Source organism: Stigmatopora nigra, chromosome 14 (assembly GCF_051989575.1).
Source record: "Stigmatopora nigra isolate UIUO_SnigA chromosome 14, RoL_Snig_1.1, whole genome shotgun sequence".
NCBI lineage: Eukaryota > Metazoa > Chordata > Actinopteri > Syngnathiformes > Syngnathidae > Stigmatopora > Stigmatopora nigra.
The window spans coordinates 13,029,709-13,050,493 of record NC_135521.1 but is presented as its reverse complement, the minus strand read 5'-3'; the positions used below and the strand labels follow the sequence as shown (position 1 = coordinate 13,050,493).

The 20,785-nt window shown below is 38.7% G+C and overlaps 2 protein-coding genes across 4 annotated transcripts in view; one reads left to right on the top strand and one right to left on the bottom strand.

The window, feature by feature from the left end:
• The window catches only part of tctn1 (tectonic family member 1), an 18,904-nt gene extending 10,977 nt beyond the window's left edge, over positions 1-7,927 (top strand). The window contains exons 7-13 of one of the 3 annotated variants that reach the window (XM_077732908.1): positions 1,520-1,648; positions 1,720-1,845; positions 4,691-4,780; positions 4,871-5,007; positions 5,087-5,240; positions 6,939-7,070; positions 7,216-7,927. In XM_077732908.1, coding sequence (XP_077589034.1) covers positions 1,520-1,648; positions 1,720-1,845; positions 4,691-4,780; positions 4,871-5,007; positions 5,087-5,240; positions 6,939-7,070; positions 7,216-7,362 — 915 coding nt within the window. In that variant the 3' untranslated portion in view covers positions 7,363-7,927. Of the gene's footprint in view, positions 1-1,519; positions 1,649-1,719; positions 1,846-4,690; positions 4,794-4,870; positions 5,008-5,086; positions 5,241-6,938; positions 7,071-7,215 lie in introns of those variants that run through there. The other 2 variants (XM_077732907.1, XR_013328655.1) reach the window with 2 other exon arrangements.
• hvcn1 (hydrogen voltage-gated channel 1) lies at positions 7,110-20,785 on the bottom strand. The gene is made up of 6 exons (XM_077732909.1): positions 20,586-20,785; positions 16,988-17,172; positions 14,331-14,435; positions 13,114-13,345; positions 12,898-13,010; positions 7,110-7,585 (listed from the first exon to the last, which is right to left on the bottom strand). Exons 2-6 carry the CDS (start codon positions 17,159-17,161, stop codon positions 7,529-7,531), a joined length of 681 nt encoding a protein of 226 aa, XP_077589035.1. The 5' UTR covers positions 17,162-17,172; positions 20,586-20,785; the 3' UTR covers positions 7,110-7,528.

Below are 20,785 nucleotides of genomic sequence, written 5' to 3'. Positions count from 1 at the left end.
TTTCTCTGAACAACTTTAGTCATCACCTGCTAGAAATATGGGAGAACAGTATCACTAAATATGGTTTTAACTACATAACAGCTCAAGTGTTAAAATCTCATGGCATCTCATTTTCTGAACTGCTTTAACCTCAATAGGGTTGCGGGGGTGCTGGAGCCTATCTCCGGGGGTGGGGGGGAAGAGAGAGAGACACAGAGAGAGACACATACACACACATACACACACATACACACACGCACGCACATACACACATATACACACACATACACACACATACATACACATATACATACACCTATACATACACGTATACATACACGTATACATACACGTATACATACACGTATACATACACATACATACACATACATACACATACATACACATACATACACATACATACACATACATACACATACATACACATACATACACATATACTTACACATATACATACACATGTACATACGCATGTACATTCACATATACGTACACATATACATACACATATACATACACATATACATATATACATATATACACAAACACACAACATATCTTAGTGCCGGACCCCCTTGGATCGTCTCACAGGTCTGGAGCCGATGAAGAGATACTCATGTTGCTTTTTCATCGCTCCCCACCTCCAGTTTTAGTTCAAGAGGAAGTGCTTGGTGTCTAGGTGGGCCTTGTGTTATGCTTGGTCTTGTCCCTTACCCTGGACCCCTTTACTCTGGGGGCCCCTAATAGAAGGAAAAATTCTCAGAAAACTAGCCCCTAGTGTCCTTGAGACACACAAATTCCTTTTTATTTTAACTTAATTAACCACATCGAACCTGTTGAGATTAGAAACACTTTTGAAAATATGAGCTGAACACTTGCACCCTCACACTCATACCTATGGGCGATTTAGAGTGTTCAAACTGCCTATCATGCATTTTTTGGGGAAAGTGGGAGGAAGCTGGAGTACCTGCAGAAAACCCACACAAGCCCAGGGAGAATAACTCCACACAGGATGACTGATCTGGATTCAAATTTTGAGACCGACGCGCTACTTACCCGCTTGGCTGCCAACTCATGAAAGTGATTGCTGGGTTACTTATCTCCCACTCCAAATATCTCACCAGATATACAGCTATCAGGATTGTCCACTTAAATTGACAGGCTCTGTGTTCTGTGTGCTCTATTAAAGAAAGGCTATTTTTTATTACACATCTTTGGACATAGGAGAAGCAGAAATGATATTCATACTTAGGAATAACGCTGTGTTGCTTACAGATGTGAAAGAAAGTTGAATACACAAAAAAATCTAAACCAAAAAACTATTGATCTTTCTTTGAATATGAATTATGAAGTTTAGATAGTCAATATGCACTGACAGATGTGTACAATTCTCAAATCAGTCCAGCTCACTGAAAATCTAACAAAAATATACACATATATGTGAAGAAAATTGATAGTGAGACATGTATAACCACTTTTAATAGAATATAATTATATTTAACTTTTGTGTAATTCTCAGATTATTCCTGTGATCATGGCTTCAGTCATGTTGCAGTCCTTAGAGGGGACTCAAAGTAAAGTCAGTGAAGATGCAAACCTAAAGCCTTCTCTTATAAATGGAAATGTGTGCACAAACGTTGTCTTGAAGGTCAGTTTTAGAACTTAGAACTGTTAAACTTTGACAACAATAATTAGTTTCAAATACATTTGTGTTCTTAGGTTTCCTATATGGTCAAGTATAACGCTGCAGGCCAAATAGTGAATGCTGAAGTGGATGTGCTGCTTGGGGTTTTTTATCTAACACCTCTTATTCTGCACCAAGAGTTTGGTATCAAATTTATTCAGGTATTATCATCAATAAGCTGTTTGTGTGCGTGCGTGTGTGTTTGATAGATACGTACGCTTTTTATTCTTGAATTTAATTTCCCATTTTTAGAGTCAGTGTGTTCCACACTTGACAATTGTCAAAACTGACTTTCCTTGAACAGGGTAACAATCAATTTTCTCCATCTCTAGTAATCTAGAGAGAGAGCAGGAGAGAACGAGAGAGAGAGAGAGCCAGAGAGAGCGAGAGAGAGAGCGAGGTAGAGAGATAAAATGAGATAGGAAGAAAGAACGAGAGAGAAAATGAGATAGAAAGAGAGAACGAGATAAAGATAGAACGAGATAGAGCGAACAAGATAAAGACAGAACGAGATAGAGAGAGAATAAGATAGAAAGAGAACGAAAGAGACAGAACGAGAAAGAGAGAGAGAACGAGAGCCAGACCAAGATCGAGACCAGGGGTGTCAAACTCCCTTTGGTCTGCGGGCCGAATACAGCTTAATTTGAGATCAAGCGGGCCGGACCAGTAAACTCATTGCAAAATTACATAGAACTAACAATAAGTCCACTTTTTTCCTTTGTATTAGTGACTAATACTAATAATTAGTGCAAAGAATGAGTAAATTATCAAAATGTTTATTAACAGAATTTTCCTTTTACATTATGAACAATATATTATGAACAAGAGAATAACATAAGGACCTAAATAAAGTAGTGTAATTTTAACAACACTTTCACACAGTTAAACATATATTTAAGTGTGTTGTACATAAAACTGATCACAGAAATAGTAACAATGTTCCAAAAACATTTAGTACCAGCCTTGTGGAACTTAAAAACACTGTTTTTCAACATCTGGAAAGCAATTTGAACAAATGAATAACTTTCACAGCAATTATTCATCTTGCTTCGGAATTTGCACTGCGCCACCTAGCGGATAATACAAGAACTACAAATTTTAAAGAAAATCAATTTTTATTTTACAATGCAGCTTTCTTCCCCAGGCCTTAGCAAACCACCAGACAGGCCAGATCCGGCCCGTGGGCCATATGTTTGACACTGCTGATCTAGACCAAGGGTGTCATACTCGGGTTGGTTCGTGGGCCACAGTTTCGTCTCTCTTGTTCAATCTCGTCCCATCTCGTCCCGTCTCGTCCCATCTCATCCTATCTCGTCCTATCTTCTATCTCGTTCTGTCTCGTTCTCATTCATTGACTCCGTCTCTATTTCTTTCGTTTTGTATCGGTCTCTTTGTTATATCTCTCTACCTTGTTCTCTCTTTATCTCGTTCTCTCTCTATCTCATTCTCTCTCTCTTTATCTCGTTCTCTCTCTATCTCATTCTCTCTCTCTTTATCTCGTTCTCTCTCTATCTCATTCTCTCTCTCTTTATCTCGTTCTCTCTCTATCTCATTCTCTCTCTCTTTATCTCGTTCTCTCTCTATCTCATTCTCTCTCTCTTTATCTCGTTCTCTCTATGTTGTCTCTATCTCATTTTCTAGCCATCTCTCGTTCTCTCTCTGTCCCGTTCACTTTTGTTCTCTCTGTCTTCTTCACTCGTGCCCTCTTTATATCGTTCTCTCTCCATCTCGTTGGCTCTCGTTCTCTTTCTTTCATTCTCTCAATCTTTCTCTATTCCGTTTCATTCTCTCACTATGTCTCGATCTCTCTCGACTCTTTGGTTTTCTCACTTCTCCTTCACTCTTTTTTGTTCTCTATTTCGTTCTCTCTTATTCTCTCTCATGCTCTCTCATTCTTTCTCTCGTTCGGTCTTTCACAGTCTTTCGTTCTCTCTATCTCTCTCTCTCGTTGTCTTTTGTTCTCGATATCTCTCTCTTTTTCATTCTCTCCCTTTATCCCGTTCTATCTCGTTCTCCCTCATGGTATCTATCTCATTTTCTCTCTGTTATTCCCTAGTCTGAATTTCATTCTCTCTCTATCTCATATATTTTCGTTCTCTCTTTCGTTCTCTATTTCATTTTCTCATTTGTTCTGTCCTTCTCGTTTGTTTTCTCTATCTTGTTCTCTCTCTTTCTGTCTCTTTTGTTCCTTCTATCTATCTCAAGGGTGTCAAACTAGGGTTGGTTCGCGGGCGACATTAACGTCAATGCCATTTCATGTGGGATCAAAAGCCCAAGTCTGTTTTTATAGATCTAAAACAATGCTTTGATAAGCATTTTTTTCTTAGTAATGGAACATTTTATTTTCATTTCAAATGGAAATTAAATATATTTTTAAATGATGTCCAATATATAAGTAGAAAGCGGAAAATATTTGGATATTTATTTTTAACTAAAAACACAAAAGAAAAAAATTGGATGAAAAAATTGCCGGCATTGTTTTTAAAAAGGGGAAATTAGGAAATGTAATGTACATCTATCATCATTTGAATTTGATCCTAAAACAGAAAGTCGGCACTCATGATTTACTTTCTCGGGCCGCACAAAATGATGCAGCGGGCCAGATTAACCACACCGCTCCCCCGGGCCGGCAATTTGACACCTGTGATCTAGTCAGAGAACGAGATAGGACAAGAAAAGAAAAGAGAGAGGACGAGAGAACAAAAGAGAGATAACGAGATAGAGAGAGAACAAAAGTGACAGAAGTAGATAGATGAGAGGACAAAAGAGAGAATGAGATAGAATGAGTGAACAAAAGAGAGAATAAGATAGAATGAGAGAACCAGGTAGAATGAGAGAACGAGATAGAATGAAAGAACAAAAGAGAGAACGACATAGAGAGAATGTGAGAAGGACAAGATAAAGAATTTGAAGTTTACCTTATAGTGAGAATTACATACATTTACCAAATGTATTCTAATACTATTTATTGTTTTCTTTTCTTTACAATGTTCTATAATTTAATAGGATGTAATAAAGAATGTGCCGGTCCGTAACAGTGGAAATCCAGGTTATGCAGTTGGACTTCCCATCTTGTCTGGTCAAGCAAATGCTGAATATCCTTTTTCCAGTATGAATGTGATCATTGTCGGTTGCGGAGATGCTTCATTTGCTTTTCCTCTGTAGTCCTTTACATTTGTCCTTACAGAAATGCTGGTGAACAGCAACAAAATTGACAGACTTTCTCTTCTCCAGAGTTCTGCAAACCACAACTGTATGAACAGTCCTCATCGCCGCAATCCTGTCATGTTTGGTTTGGAATCATTGTCTGGCTGCTCATTAAGGCACTTTTTCAGAAATATCATAACCTTACTTTGATAAAAAGATGTGTAGAGCATGATTGACATGTTCTGTTTTCTGCAGATTGGAGGGTCCAACGAATTGCTCTCTTGTTTCACAAATAATTTTAGATATTCTTCAAGGGCAAACCTATCCACAATATGTTGGTAATTTTGGAAACTCAGCATCATACAATTCTATTGAGTGGTTGACCATCAAGCACAACTATATTCACAAGGTAAGACCTGACTAAAGCTTTTACACATATCCGGGTCACTCTCTGTTAACAAACTCACACATTTCGGGGTCACTGTCCGTTAACAAAGTCACACATTTAGGGGTCACTCTCTGTTAACAAACTCGCCCATATCAGGGTCACTTTCTGTTAACAAACTTGCACATATCAGGGTCACTCTTAACAAACACACATTCAGGGTCACTCCTAAATAACCTTGTTTAAATAGAAGAGTGGTGACAAAACAACAACTTGGCTAATGTCCATTTGTTAGAACAAGAAATACTACCCTATCAATGAGCAGATGCTCAATTAATACAAATTATGCCAGTCATTCAGAAGTAGATGAGTTGTTGAGCTGAACTTCGGCTGTTGTTGTGCTGGAAATCAATTAAGCCGAGGGTTCACGTTGTTTTTTTAATCTTTCTTTCATTCAACACTGTGAGCACTAGCATAATAGTGTTTTCTTCTTTAAAACATTGTAAGCACTCCCATAAGTGTTATCAACGAGCAAGGCGAGTTCTCTATAGAAGCCTGACAAAGAACTGATTCTTGTTACTTTTCCTTATTAACAAACTTGGCAATATATCAGAGCAATTAATTGCACATGATAGACGGTAAGTGATAGATGATGTGATAGGTGATGTGATATGTGATGTGAGACGAGATGAGATAAAGTAAGGAATCCCGAGGAAACAGAACAGCCATTTCCTGTATTCCTGTGCAACGCTCACCACTTTCTCATGCGCATCAAGCTTCTTTATTATCGCCACTTTCGTGGCTTGCCTCCTCCTTGCACCTCCCTCACTAGAAGCCTTTTGCTTTTCACCAACCATATTGAATAATGGATGGACAAGATATTTAATGATAAAAATGAAAAAGGTTTTTTTGCTCACTGGAGATACATTCACTTCCGCACTGCAAAGAAATGGGCAGAGGAAGGTGGATGCTGGGTGAGTTGAGCTCTCACAGGGCCAGGCGTCGGTATTAGCGGCGGAAAGAAGCACTACTCGGAAAAAGGCGAGCAATTCAAAATCGATCTTACGAACATTTTTTGACATAAACGAAATTTGCAGACATGTTTGTATGTATTGTTGTTTGTAAGTTGAATGTTCGTAAGTAGGAGAGCGTCTGTATATCAAAATTTTACTCTTAACTCAAATTGCTCGTATGTCAGGGCAGTTGTATGTCGAGGTATTACTCTACTTGAAAGTATGGCCAATCCTCTGTACATAGCTCACTAACAGTAAATAATGCACTTGTTTCTTGTTTTACGTCACTCCTGGATTGAATATTTAAAGCCGTGTTTTTTAACATTGTTTCATATGCACATTCACCGAACTGTACTTTAGTGTAAAATATATATATTCTTTTTTCAAATTCAAGATATGTAGATAAATCCGCCCACATTCCAAAAACATGCGTGATAGGCTGATTGGACACTCTAAATTGCCCCTAAGTATGGCTGTGTGTGCATGGTTGTAGCCCTAACAATCACAAATTATTTTGAGTCTTGTGACTTTGTTCCATGACACCCCCTATCTCACAAAAATTCTGAGTTAGAATGATTCATTTTATTTTATATTTTAGGTATCAATATGCAAATTGTCTTAAGAAAGGATTTACACTTGTAATGCAAAGGTCACCTTTATTTATGTACATCATTGTTTCTGATAAAAACTGCATATGTTTTATTTACAGGCTTCACAGATTTGCAGTATCCCATTGTCACTTGATTTACAGATTGAATGGACCAAATATGGATTTTTACACAATCCCCAAATTCAGATTGTAAGCATTGTCCAAGTTATCCTGACCAATACAACGAGTTTGGTAGGTAATGCTATGAAGTATGAGAAACCTAATAGGATTTTGATCAAATTACAATGATCTTTGGTATATTATTGCAGTTGAACCATTTTAAATTTGTTATAACTTCACATATAAACTACATTTGCATTGCTTTTTTGTTTTATAGGATCATTTAATCACAGGGAGTGATGCTCTGTCAATTAGGAGTTCAGTGAGCTTCAAAGAAATTTCAGCCTTTGCTCTCCCTGGTTACAGAGCGACACCGACTATCAATGCCAAGCTTCCTGTGGACTTTTTCTTTCCATTTGTTTAAGTGTGCAACTTCTAAGACTGTCAACTCATCAAAATGATAACTTTTACGCACAGTTACAATTGCATCACAAATAGTAAAATATTTTGTTATTTCAAATTCGGAACAGAAAGATGACGTCGAGTAAACAACAAAACTAAGGATACAAATTCACATTGACATTTATCAGTCAGAAGTTGATGCCATGACTTTTGAGCAGTGCTTGGAGCTTCTCGTTGTCTTGTTCCTAAGACAGACAAAAAATGTCAACACACAAATCAGGATTTCCAGATTAAATAGTAAAGTTTGATTTCTTTTGTCATTTTATAACTTGGCCTTTTTTTTGAATGATGCAACAAAGGGCTTCACATCAAAGCTTCCAATCCGAATATTTTATAAACAGTAAAATTGTGTGTGCGTGTGTGTGTGTGTGTATATGTATATATATACGTGTGTATATATATATACGTGTGTGTATTTATATATGTATGTATGTATGTATGTATGTATGTATGTATGTATGTATGTATGTATGTATGTATGTATGTATGTATGTATGTATGTATGTATGTATGTATGTATGTATGTATGTATGTATGTATGTATGTATGTATGTATGTATGTATGTATGTATGTATGTATGTATGTATGTATGTATGTATGTATGTATGTATGTATGTATGTATGTATGTATGTATGTATGTATGTATGTATGTATGTATGTATGTATGTATGTATGTATGTATGTATGTATGTATGTATGTATGTATGTATGTATGTATGTATGTATGTATGTATGTATGTATGTATGTATGTATGTATGTATGTATGTATGTATGTATGTATGTATGTATGTATGTATGTATGTATGTATGTATGTATGTATGTATATGTATATATATATGTATTTGTATATATGTATATATAAGAACGGTGCGTCCTTTGTGTGTAAAATACAGAAATAGCACTCGTTATTATATTATTATTTGGTCAACACTGCGTATACCACTATGGGCATATTTTCTGGTACATTACTTCCTTTTTGAATTTGTCTACGTGCAGACAACGCCCCCCTTTCGGAACAGAGAGGAAGTTATTGTAAATGATTGTAAATTATGTAAATGATTGTAAATTATGAAAATGATTTGTGATTATGAAATAAAATTCTGCTTTGATTTTTTTTCTTTTTATTTCTTGATCGAAATTTACAACTATTGCAGTAATATGAACCATCGGGGGGAAAAATCAAGATATTTAGACATTAGAAGAAATTGGGCCGCCACATCTTAAACTTCTAGTGAGAAAATTGTAATGATATCATTAAAAAGCATTTGGGTTCTCATCAAAATGGTAACATCTTAAACTTCTGGTAAGAAAATTGACAATGTAATTAGAGAGCATCTGGTTCTCATTAAGACTTATTTCTTTTTTCAAATTGAATAATTTGATATTTTGCCTTTACAAAGACAGGCATATTAACTTATGATATTGACCCTAATAATATGATTTTGAATCATACAGTATCTCAGAAATACTACGTGATGAACCTTTAATAAATACATTTCCTGATAGCCCCCCAATGAATCTTCCTTATTGTTGTTTGTGTGTCCCAGTAATCCATGGAGCTATGTTGTCTGGGGCCTTGTACCCATGGTAAGGTCACCCATGACAAACTGGTCTGAGGTGAAGGAAGAGACAAAGAATGGCTTGGAAGACCTCTTATGATAACAAAAACCATTGAATGGCGTATTCTCTTGCCTGGACACGGGGTCACCAGGACCCCACTCTGGAGCCAGGCCTGGAGGAGGGGCCCAATGGCGAGCCCCAGGTGGCCGGGCCAACACCCCTGGGGCCCGACTGGGCTAAGGCTTGACCTTGCGCACTGCACCAATCATACTTCTGTCTTGCTTCCACAACTCTGACAAATCTCCATTAATTTTTAGGAACATTGTTATTATTATTTTCTTAAATCCAAGATGGTGGCACGTAAGGGAGCAGTGGCTCTTTGCCCTCGAGTTTGTTGTTTTGTTTTCTCAGTCTTATCGCTATTTATGAACATCTGCGCTGCAAACATTTTCTACAGTCGCCAGGATACATGTATCATACACGACTGGTGCTGCAACAGTAGGGTCATTAACACTAACGTTAGCATGGCACTTAGCCTCCTGCTAGTGTCTGTAAATAAACAGCAACTAAACCACCCCGATGGAGTCTTTATTGTCGCCGGTGACTTCAACAAAGCATGTTTAAAGACTGTTCTGCCGAAGTTTATCCAGTATGTGAAGTGTCTCACCAGAGAAGATAAAACTCGGGTGTCAATGTGGCGTCCCGCGGGCCAGGTTTGGCCCGCCTCATCATTTTGGGTGGCCCGAGAAAATGAATGATGAGTGCCAACTTTCTGTTTTATAATGAAATTCAAATGATGATTGTAGATTATTTTCTGTTTCCTCATTTTAAATCAATAATTGCACAATATGTACTAATTTTAATGTCCAAAAATGATCTAGCAATAAAACACATTACCAATTACAATGACAATAATGTGTCCGTTAATGCAAATATCTCACTAGCAGAGGAATTTAACCGTTTCTTTGCCCACTTTGAAACTGACAAATCAGATTTGACCCACCCAGCCATGCCTATGCTGCTTTACACGAAGGATTGTTAGGACCTCCTGAATTTGGATACAGTATAGATGTGCTTCTATATATATGTATGTGTATGTATATATATATATATCTCAGCAACACAGTTACCTATTTATATATTTATTCATGTATTTATTTATTAACTTACTATTAAGTACCTATTTGTGTATAATGCCTTTCCTATTCCTGCATCCTCACCCTCTTCCTATTGCAACAAAGACATTTCCCGATTACGGGATGAATAAAGTTATCCAATCCAATCCAACACATCCACCATCCTGCAGCAGTACACTGAAGCTTCAGGAACATGAAGTGAAACAGGTACTGCAGACTGTGAACACCAGGAAGGCTGCTGGCCCTGACCTGACAGAATACCTGGGAAGGTGCTCAAAGCCTGTGCTGACCAACTGATTGGGGTTTTCACAAATATTTTCAAATTTTCCCTGCAACAATCCATCATCCCATCCTGCTTGAAATCTGCTACCATTTTCTCTCTGTCTCTAAAAAGCCAACCATTGAAAGCCTGAATGATTATAGGCCTGTTGCACTTACACCTGAAGTATATGAAGTGCTTTGAAAAGTTGGTCCCTCGCCACATCAGGGATGCAATCCCTCCCTCAGTTGACCTTTACCAGTTTGCTTAAAGAGCAAACAGGTCCACTAAGGACGCCATCGCCGTAGCTCTACACACAGCACTGAGCCACCTGGAGCACCAAGGGAACTATTTGAGGATGATTTTCATTGACTATAGCTCAGCCTTTAACACTATAACACCAGATATTCTGGCTGAGAAACTCCCACCTTGGACTATCCTCTTCCATCCGCTGCTGGATTAAGAACTTTTTAACCAACCGTCCACAAACTGTTAGACTTGGCCCCCACCTTTCTTCCTTCATTACACTGAGCACTGGCTCCCCTCATTTTAAACGACGATTCAAAATTCAAAAAAACCTGGAAAAAGTCTCTGTGTAGTCTTTATCCAAGTGGTAATGTGTGCGACAGGAAATTTACTTGCAACAAAACAGAAGATGGCAAGATCTCGTCCTACTTGGCTTTTTATAATTTGTATAATTCTTCGTCGGTGCGTCTTTCTTCTTCTACAGTGAATTCTACCTTCACACTGTTCTCCCTTCTACATCACTTACGTCATACTCATCGTCAGTTGCAGTTCCAATTATTCCAGCCTTTCTGAATCCCGACAGGATAGTTTTGTTTATTAATGATATTAAAAGATAATAAACCGTACAAATGCAAGGCGGCACATATCTACTCACACAGGGTGCACTAAAAGTGGATGTATAGTGCCCAATCAGTCGGTGCGCTTTTTGTATGCACTAAATTCAAGATTCTGTAGATGTTGCTGTATGACCATGACCGGGCGTTTAGTCTACGGACACTTGGTCCCCAGTCGTCTCGTCGAATGGAAGTTTGGTCGACGGACAATTCGTCCAAAGGACGTTTCGTCGAGCGGACGTTTGATCGCCGGATTTCGCTCACTCTCAAAATTATAATCATGAGAGAGTTTACTCTTAAAAGCGATCAACCAGGTAATATCTCGCGGTCAAAATTATAATCATGAGAGAGTTTGTAAATGTCAGAGCATTAATATCTAAATATCTAATTATCAATAAATTGCGTATAATTGGCGTGTGTGTACATGTTATTCTTCGCCGGATTCGCTCGCTCTCAAATTATCAATACATTGCATATTATTGGCGTGTGTACATGTTTTTCAAACTATGGCTTTTTAATCCGGCATCACTCTCAATTTAAAGACTAGTTTCTTTCATTGAATCCTAATATGTTCTTAATGTTGAAAGTAAATCTAAAAATACACTTTCACCTTCAATTGTGTCTTTTTTGTTACATTTCAATCCCCAGGTTTGATAAATTATATTGCGTGTCCAAATACTGTCAAATTTTAGTATCCATTCTGGCCCGCAAGTCAAAAAGTTTGCCCACCCCTGTATAGACAAATTTGCCTCTTTTATACTATGTTTGGACCAAATTAAACACTATTAGCTGCCATTAATGGCGGTAGACGTCCGATTCATGTTGACTGAGGTGCAGATGCTATTTCTGTTATTGGAGCTCCATCTAGTGGATATATAACGCAACAGTCAACATGAATTGGACATCTACCGCCGTGAATGGCAGCTGGACGTCCGGTTAGCGATCTTGCTTTGAAATAATAAGGCTCAATGCAATGAACACCACTTGAAAATAGTACAATGTTTTTTGTCATGAGATGTCATCCTTGGATTTTTCCTTTTGCTATTAAAAAAAACTCCTTATCCCTCTACTTGTCCACTATATGTAGTGTTAGTAATGGACTTGTTAATGCAAATGGCTGCGGTTATGGACCAATGACGTTCAAGACATGTTTTTTTTCTCATGAGGCAATGAAAGAATCACATTTGATCAGTGTGTCTTACGTTCGTTTATAAATAAAAATAAAGAACACGACAAAACATAATCGTTTGACCAAAGTCATATGACCAAACCTCTTTATTTGTTTTCTTCCGAAGGTAGGCTGTCATACCTCACGATTGAACCCACATGTATTCCAACATTGAAGAAGAAAGTCTCCACTGAGTGCTTTTGTCACCTCCATATCAATATGTGATTTGCTATCGAATCAACCAGTGCCATTTAAACGCGTTGTTTTCATTGATGGCGCTTGGAAATTTAATGGGCTTTGTCCACTTATCCGCACCCATTGATGTTTTGTGCGTTGCAATAAAGAAAATATTTCTAAATAACCCAGCGCACGAGGATTATTTTGTTGTCCATGTGACCAACACATACAACCCAAACAAACCGAAGAGCCTACGCGTCTTTATTAAATACACTTTACCCTCGACCAATCAGAAACTTAATCAGGTTTTGTGAATGATTAGCCCATACTTACTAGTTTATCAATGTGCTGTTGCAGTTGTGTGGCTTTTTGTACAAGATGGTCATAGCTCCCCTTAAGCTTATGTATCTTCTGTTCAGTACGGGTTTTCACTGAGACTAAAATACCTGCAATAAATTCAATAATACTGAATAGTAGGACATAACAGATGCTATAATGTATTTTAAAATTGTAACCATTGTCTTACCCAGTAATAACTGTTTTACCCACCATTGATGATCCTAGCCACCCTCCACAGACGCAGGAGAATGAGTAGACCCATTCCATCAAATACATCATCATGGAAGAGAAATAATATGTCCAGTACAAAAGACAGCATGACTACCAAAGCATCAAAGACTTCAAATTTATGCTGGAAGAATTGTAGGCGAAATGCAAACAGCTTGCCAGCTATCTCCACCATGAAGAATGTAAGAAGTGCCAGGCTTAAGTAGTGAAACACCTGCCAAGTGAATAATCACTTATCATTTATTATAGTGAAATTGTGTCTGTTTAATAGTATAACTTATGGACAGTGAGAAAAACGATTAGATCCAACTGCATATTTTACAAACTAAAAACATAAAATTTGGTGGACCATATACATACACGTGTGTGTATGTATATGAGAGAGAGAGTGAGAGAGACAGAGAACGAGAGAGACAGAGAACGAGAGAGACAGAGAACGAGAGAGACAGAGAACGAGAGAGACAGAGAACGAGAGAGACAGAGAACGAGAGAGACAGAGAACGAGAGAGACAGAGAACGAGAGAGACAGAACGAGAGAGACAGAACGAGAGACAGAGGACGAGAGAGACAGAGAACGAGAGAGACAGAGAACGAGAGAGACAGGGAACGAGAGAGACAGGGAACGAGAGAGACAGGGAACGAGAGAGACAGGGAACGAGAGAGACAGGGCACGAGAGGGACGGAACGAGAGAGACAGAGAAACGAGAGAGACAGAGAAACGAGAGAGACAGAGAAACGAGAGAGACAGAGAAACAAGAGAGACAGAGAAACAAGAGAGACAGAGAAACAAGAGAGACAGAGAAACAAGAGAGACAGAGAAACAAGAGAGACAGAGAAACAAGAGAGACAGAGAAACAAGAGAGACAGAGAAACAAGAGAGACAGAGAAACAAGAGAGACAGAGAAACAAGAGAGACAGAGAAACAAGAGAGACAGAGAAACAAGAGAGACAGAGAACAAGAGAGACGGAAAACAAGAGAGACAGAGAAAAACAGACAGAGAAAAAGAGAGACAGAGAAGAGAGACAGAAGGGAGGGGGAGAATACAGAAAGAGATACAGACAGAAAGATACAGACATAGAGAGAGAGAGATACAGACAGAGATACAGCGAGATACAGAGAGATACAGAGAGATACAAAGCTACATATACACTGGATCAAATAAATCTTTTTCTACTGTTTGAATCAAAAGAAGTCTCACCTCAGGCGCTACATGTCCATGTTCCAACCGAATAATGGATAAATCAATAAGCAGCTCAGCCAATACAAAAATGGCATCGAGGATTACTAAACACACCACCGACACCTGTTGGTAAAATTCAAAGAATCAGCACTTTTTTTTTTTTACCTCATACAAAAATCCCCAAGCTGTCACGTGATCCAGGCAGCATGGCTTCAAATATTGTCTCCATTTTTTTAGGTTTCATTATGTCAATTATCTCAAGTATATTTTAAAAGTTTGTACTATGGCAGTTTGTAGTATTTAGGATGGTGAGTCAGTGGTAAAGTTGTCGTACCTAACCCCAGAGGTCGTGGGTTCAATCCACCGTTCTGACATAAGCATCCTTGAGACGTGCAAGATACTGACCCCCACATTGCTCATTATGCTGCATCATTAGTGTTTGCATACAACTTAAACCTGCAAATGTCTAACCATATTAGCCCAGTTTTGTTTACATAAACTCTGTCCTACATCACTGTCTTAGAAATATTACCATGTTCCTATATAAAGACTGACCCAGTGTTCATCAGAGAGAATTGCGAGGAAGACAGGCTGTGAGAGGTTCATAGCTGTCTGAGCATTCGCCAACTATCCTGCAGTCCGGTAATACACCTATTTCCTATTTAAATTGATCTCACTTTTTAACCTGCTCCTGAAGTTGTATTTTTAGGACTATAAATTAGATGGTAAATTAAAATCTTGTGTCAAAGAGCTTTCAGTCGACTGAAAGGTGGAGAAGCACTGAAGTGTAAAACTATTTACCATTAATACTGACCAATATTCTATCCACATCTGCGTATTAGCCGTGCCCTTAAAATCGTTGGAATTTTACATTTTCCCTCGTACAAGACGTTCCCTGATTAAAAAGTGCTCCGTGGTTCTGCGTTAAGATGGAAAAGGCTCCCTTCTGGTATTCCCAAAACATCTTCAAGTCGAGGAGAGAGAGAAATAATCTTTCGTGTTCTTGAAATCTGGTCCGCATCTGGCAAATAATATTGTCCAGAATCCTGTCGTGGAGCTGGTGGTAGTGTGTGCGAGAATCAGTGCCACGTGGCCACGTGGATTACCTCCTATCGGCTCCCCTCTCGCTCAACTGTGTCACAAAACTCATTTACTCTTGCAAGACAAAACTGTACATCGAGTTAATTGTTCTGTAGTATTGAAAAAAGCACATCTGAATGGTCAAAAATGCCTTTAAATGTGTGAAGCAAATAAAAAACAAAAAAAATCATTCAGATGTGCTTTAAATCCATCAGCACACCACACAGACCCATTCACCATTACAGAGACAAACAGTACTTTTATTTCCTGTCTCATCTCTTCCTCCATCACTTCAGCAATAGCAGTGCAATAGCAATAGCAATCAGGTTGTTTTGTATTTTGCCTGACATGCCACTAAATACTTTATTAGTGGACAGGTGGTAATGTAAATCATTGTTTCTCTTATCAATGAGAGAAAGAAGTTCCACATAATTTCCTTGATTTGGGGATGCAGCGCTTTCATTACGTCCCCGAAATGAAAGTTTACACAGCCTATCAAACTTTTTAAGATTTCCCTATTTTTCTTTACCTTTTTGTTGTGGCACTCCGTTTCCCTGCGCACTTGCTCGCCGAACTGTAACTCCACTCTGGTTTCTCCAAGAGTTATGGAGAGCACATTTGCTTGTAAGTGTCCGGCAGTGCTTTGTTGTCTCGTTGCTGCTTTAGTTAAACAAGTCAAATTTGAAAATCCAGTGTTGCTCCAAACAACATATCGATTGGTGGTAAATAACAAGCACTCCAAGCAATTGCACCAATGCAATTTGCAGTGTTCCTCGGAGCCCGTGAGCAAGGAGTAGCGCTCGTAGTTAGCGAACTGGAAGTGGTGGACAAACCCTTTTCCCGGTTATAACAGGCTTACGAGCTTCGGAGTTGAACGCCCTTTCTTAATGATGTCCATTTTTTTTCTCGAAAAGTATGTCTGGAAAATGGTTTTGTCAGCAAATCTGCAACCAAGTCCATTTGTTTTCCTCCGTCGGCCATTGTGGGTGCGATCTCTGGTTGGCTCACTTTGGCCCGCCTATTCTATCACTAGCCAATCATAGTTGGTGAAAGCGATGACGTATCCCTACGCCTGTGAGAAGGCGTATTCATGGGCAAAATATAATTAACATCAGTCTGTGATTCAGATATTTCTTAGGCCAGCAGAGACCTTGACCCTGACGGTACACCACTGTGCATACAAACACGCACGCACAAGCACACGCACACATACAAAGAAACCAAGTGCAGACTGTGTTGTGGTCAGTATTAGACATGACAAAGAGGAAGACACCCCCCAACCATGATGTCCATGAATTAACCAAATAGTGATAAGCCGCTAAATGGTGAAAGATCACAGAACAAAGTCGCGTGACGGCAAGAAATGCATCCAGTCAGTCAAGCGGTTAGAGTTACACAGCAACGTCTAAAGATTTTTTAATTTAGTGCTCACACAAGCCGCATCAACTGACTGGGAGACCCATCCATTTTGGAGAAAATTTTAGAATTTTAAGTGCGCCCTACCAAATGAAAATACGGAATATTTGTCGGCTGCTCCATCCATCTCTTCCTGCAACTGATAATGTTACCACACAAAATGCTACATAAAAACATACCTGGAAGTGTGAAGAGCAGTATAGTCTTTTCAGGGAATCCCTGAATGTCAGTGTTTCAGGGAACTGCCCAGTTGCAGGACCCAGTTCATCACTGTCAACATGCAAATCTTCATTCTCCAGATGACTAGACTGCTCATCTCCCACCGTGGTGAAATGCCTTAAATAGCGGGCCATAACAATAAGGACTAGAAAGAAGAAAGTCAAGATGATGTGCATTAGTTATTTCAATACGTTGGTGATATCTATTAGAGTGGTTAGCTATTATATCTTGAGATGTCTACTTTTCCCTCTACCTTTCCATTTCTATCGCCCTATCTATCGCTCTATCCATTCATCTCTCTATCCATCTCTCTATCCATCTCTCTATCCACCTCTCTATCCACCTCTCTATCCATCTCTCTATCCATCTCTCTATCCATCTCTCTATCCATCTCTCTATCCATCTCTCTATCCATCTCTCTATCCATCTCTCTATCCATCTCTCTATCCATCTCTCTATCCATCTCTATAATCTATATATGAATTGGTAATCAATGAAAATGTATGAATATCCTGCATCACCATTATGACATCAAAAATCCTGATAAGAAAACAAAGCATACATATACAGGAATACCTCGACAAGACGTTTCGCTGACGGACGCTTCGCCGACGGACGTTTCGCCGACGGACGTTTCGCCGACGGACGTTTCGTTGACAGACAGTTTGGCGAACGGACAGTTCGGCAAACGGACAGTTCGGCAAACGGACAGTTCGGCAAACGGACAGTTCGGCGAACGGACCGTTCGGCAAACGGACAGTTCGGCGAACGGACCGTTCGTGAACGGACCGTTCGGCGAACGGACAGTTTGGCGAACGGACAGGAAAGGTCCTTTCAGCAAAAGGTCCTTTGGCCGAACGGACGTTTCCCCGAAACGGGATTCGCGTTCTTGCCCCGCGCCTGGATCGTGTGTGTATGTTTTTTAACCTCGGTACAAAAAACAACACAATGAGAAACATCCCCACTTTTATTTTTTTAATAAAATAATAAATTAAACACTATTTTTTTTGGCGAACTATCCGTCGGCGAAACGTCTTTCAGCGAATCGTCCGAGTACAGAGTGCCCCGACATACGAGAAATTTGAGATACGAGATAAATTTGGAGCAAATATTTATCTTGAGATACGAGACAAATTTTGATAGAGCAAACAGCGGGGGTCACATTTTTTGTTTCCATGACAATGCGCTCGTAAACGGAACAAACTAATTTAAATTAACTTGGATTGATATATATACAGTGTTCCCTCGCTACTTCGCGCTTCAGCTATCGCGGACTCAGAGCTTCGCTGATTTTTTTCAGGAAAAAAAATAAAAGATTTAAAAATATTAAGTTAAAATTATAAATTACATCATTTTACAAGAAGTGGAAACAAAACATTCAATAAGAATTAGTAATTGCATCAAAAAAAGGCCAACGAAATGGTAAGTAACATGGTGAGAGTTCAGGAATCGCATGGATGACGTCATGGCTGTTTACAGGGGCATATTCACCGCCCAAAAAAAACAATGTTCACAACTCCCAATAACGATGTTTCTTACGTGCAAAAAACCTGCAGAAGATCCTCCATCCGGACTTCTATGATGTTTTTTCTTGGTGGTGCTTTTGTGCACGTGTTATACGTTTCTTTAAGCATTTTTGAAGGGGCACGCCTACTTCCCGGAAATGCAGCTATTGCGGGGGGTCCCGGTCCCCATTAACCGCGATAAGCGAGGGAACACTGTACAGACACACTCAAATATACGTTTAATGTAACTTTACACAAAACTGAATTCGAATTTTGTTTTATTCTTTTTTTTTAACTTTGTTCTGGCCGGGTTAGTTGTTTGCGACACTTCCTCCCTCCAGTTTGCTATCGATGGGCTGTTTGCTGTTGTACTACGTATTCCCCTCAAAATATTCCAAAAATGATGCACACAAATGTTCTCACACTAGGATAACGAACGACCACTTGCCAAAGAGAAGTAGTCTTGTAGTAATAGCGATTGCTCCACTGCCCATAAGAACATCAGTGGCATTGGCTCGCAACTCCCTCTTTGTAATATCTCTGGTCGCAATCGCTTTGAACTGTGCCCATGAGAGTGAGTTGCCAGAAATATTACAGAGAGGGAGTTGTGAGCCAGTGCCGCTGATGTTCGTATGAGCAGCGAACAAGAAATAATATAATACTCCTCGTATTAGATAATAATAACAGGAAATGCAACAGCTGAGCTTACCCACGTATTGATTGTGGGTAATGAAGTTTTATTCTGAGAAAGAGTGGCATTGCCTATCGGCATTGTGTGCACGAGTATACTTCATTACCCAGATAGCCCTTTTTGCCCGCGCATGTGCGTTGTGTTTCTTGGTTGAAACTCATCTAAATAAATCGTTCTGAGCTCGTAGATATTGTTGTATACGAAAGAGATGCGGCAAAAAAGACTACAATGCGCTACAATGATAAACAGCCTCTCATCTCATGGCCACCTGGATTGGTCGCATCTCAAAATTTTAATCGTATCGCGAGCAAATCATTCGATCGAAATTTTCGTCGTACCACAAGCATGTTGTATGACGAGCTGTTGTATCACGAGGTACCACTGTATTAAACATCGTAACCACTAGTTATTTTTTACACTGGTAATAAATTGCGAATTAGAACAAATAAAAATGTTTTTCAAACCCAATATCCTTTTTTTAGGTGTTTTTTTCAGTGGGTTGGAACAAATTAATTTGTTCTTAGTTCATTTCTAAGGGAAACGTTCATTTGAGATACAAGTAAATGGACATGAGCTCAGTCCCGGAACGCATTAAGTTTTTATCTCGAGGTACCACTGTACAGCGAACATGACCCCAAAGTTTCTTTTATATCAACTCCTAACTGATTTTGTCATCATTTTACCATATTAGACAAAGTCATTTTACTTCTCCTTTTTTTCAGTATCGCAACATGTTATTGAGAAAGCAATACAGAAGGACGTTAACAATAACCAAAGTTTACCAGACAGAATATCAAGATAAAAAAAGGTATATAATGTTACATGTAATCTAAGATATCTGCTGAGCCTGAACTTTCTGCTCTACTGTAATTAGACGTGTTATATTTGACATGAATGGATAGGCACAATAATAACTGGAAATTAACATAAAATAGTGATTGCAGTTGGATTATTAACCCCGAATTTAATTTAAAAAGACATAAATTGCTTGAGTTTAAAATACATCAATTGCTTGAGTTTAAAATACATCAATTGCTTTAGTTTAAAATACATCAATTGCTTTAGTTTAAAATACATCAATTGCTTTAGTTTAAAATACATCAATTGCTTTAGTTTAAAATACATCAATTGCTTGACTTCAAAATACGATACACATAACGTTTGACAAATTAACAGCTCATACTCTCCATGCAACTGTTGTTTTTGCAGCCCAATTTGATAGTACTCCAACAGAAACCTCGCTTGAATTTAACGCTTTTCCCATCCAATATCGCTATCTTTAAGCAATGCTCTGGCTTCATTTAACATAAAGTTACCGTTTGAAATGTGAGTTTCAACAACAACTTTAAAATAATTGCTTACCCTGTCGTCACCACTGATGCAATGAAGAGGTTGCAAATTAACCTCCAAAAGAAAAACGGAAATCTAACAGTCAGAAAATCTTAGCCTGAAAACACATCCGGATGCGCTTACTTCCACTCCTTCCTTTCGGGTGAAAAGCAGAACACTTCGCTGTGGACATTTTGAAAGAGATGAAGAACCCGTGGAAAACTCAGATGAGA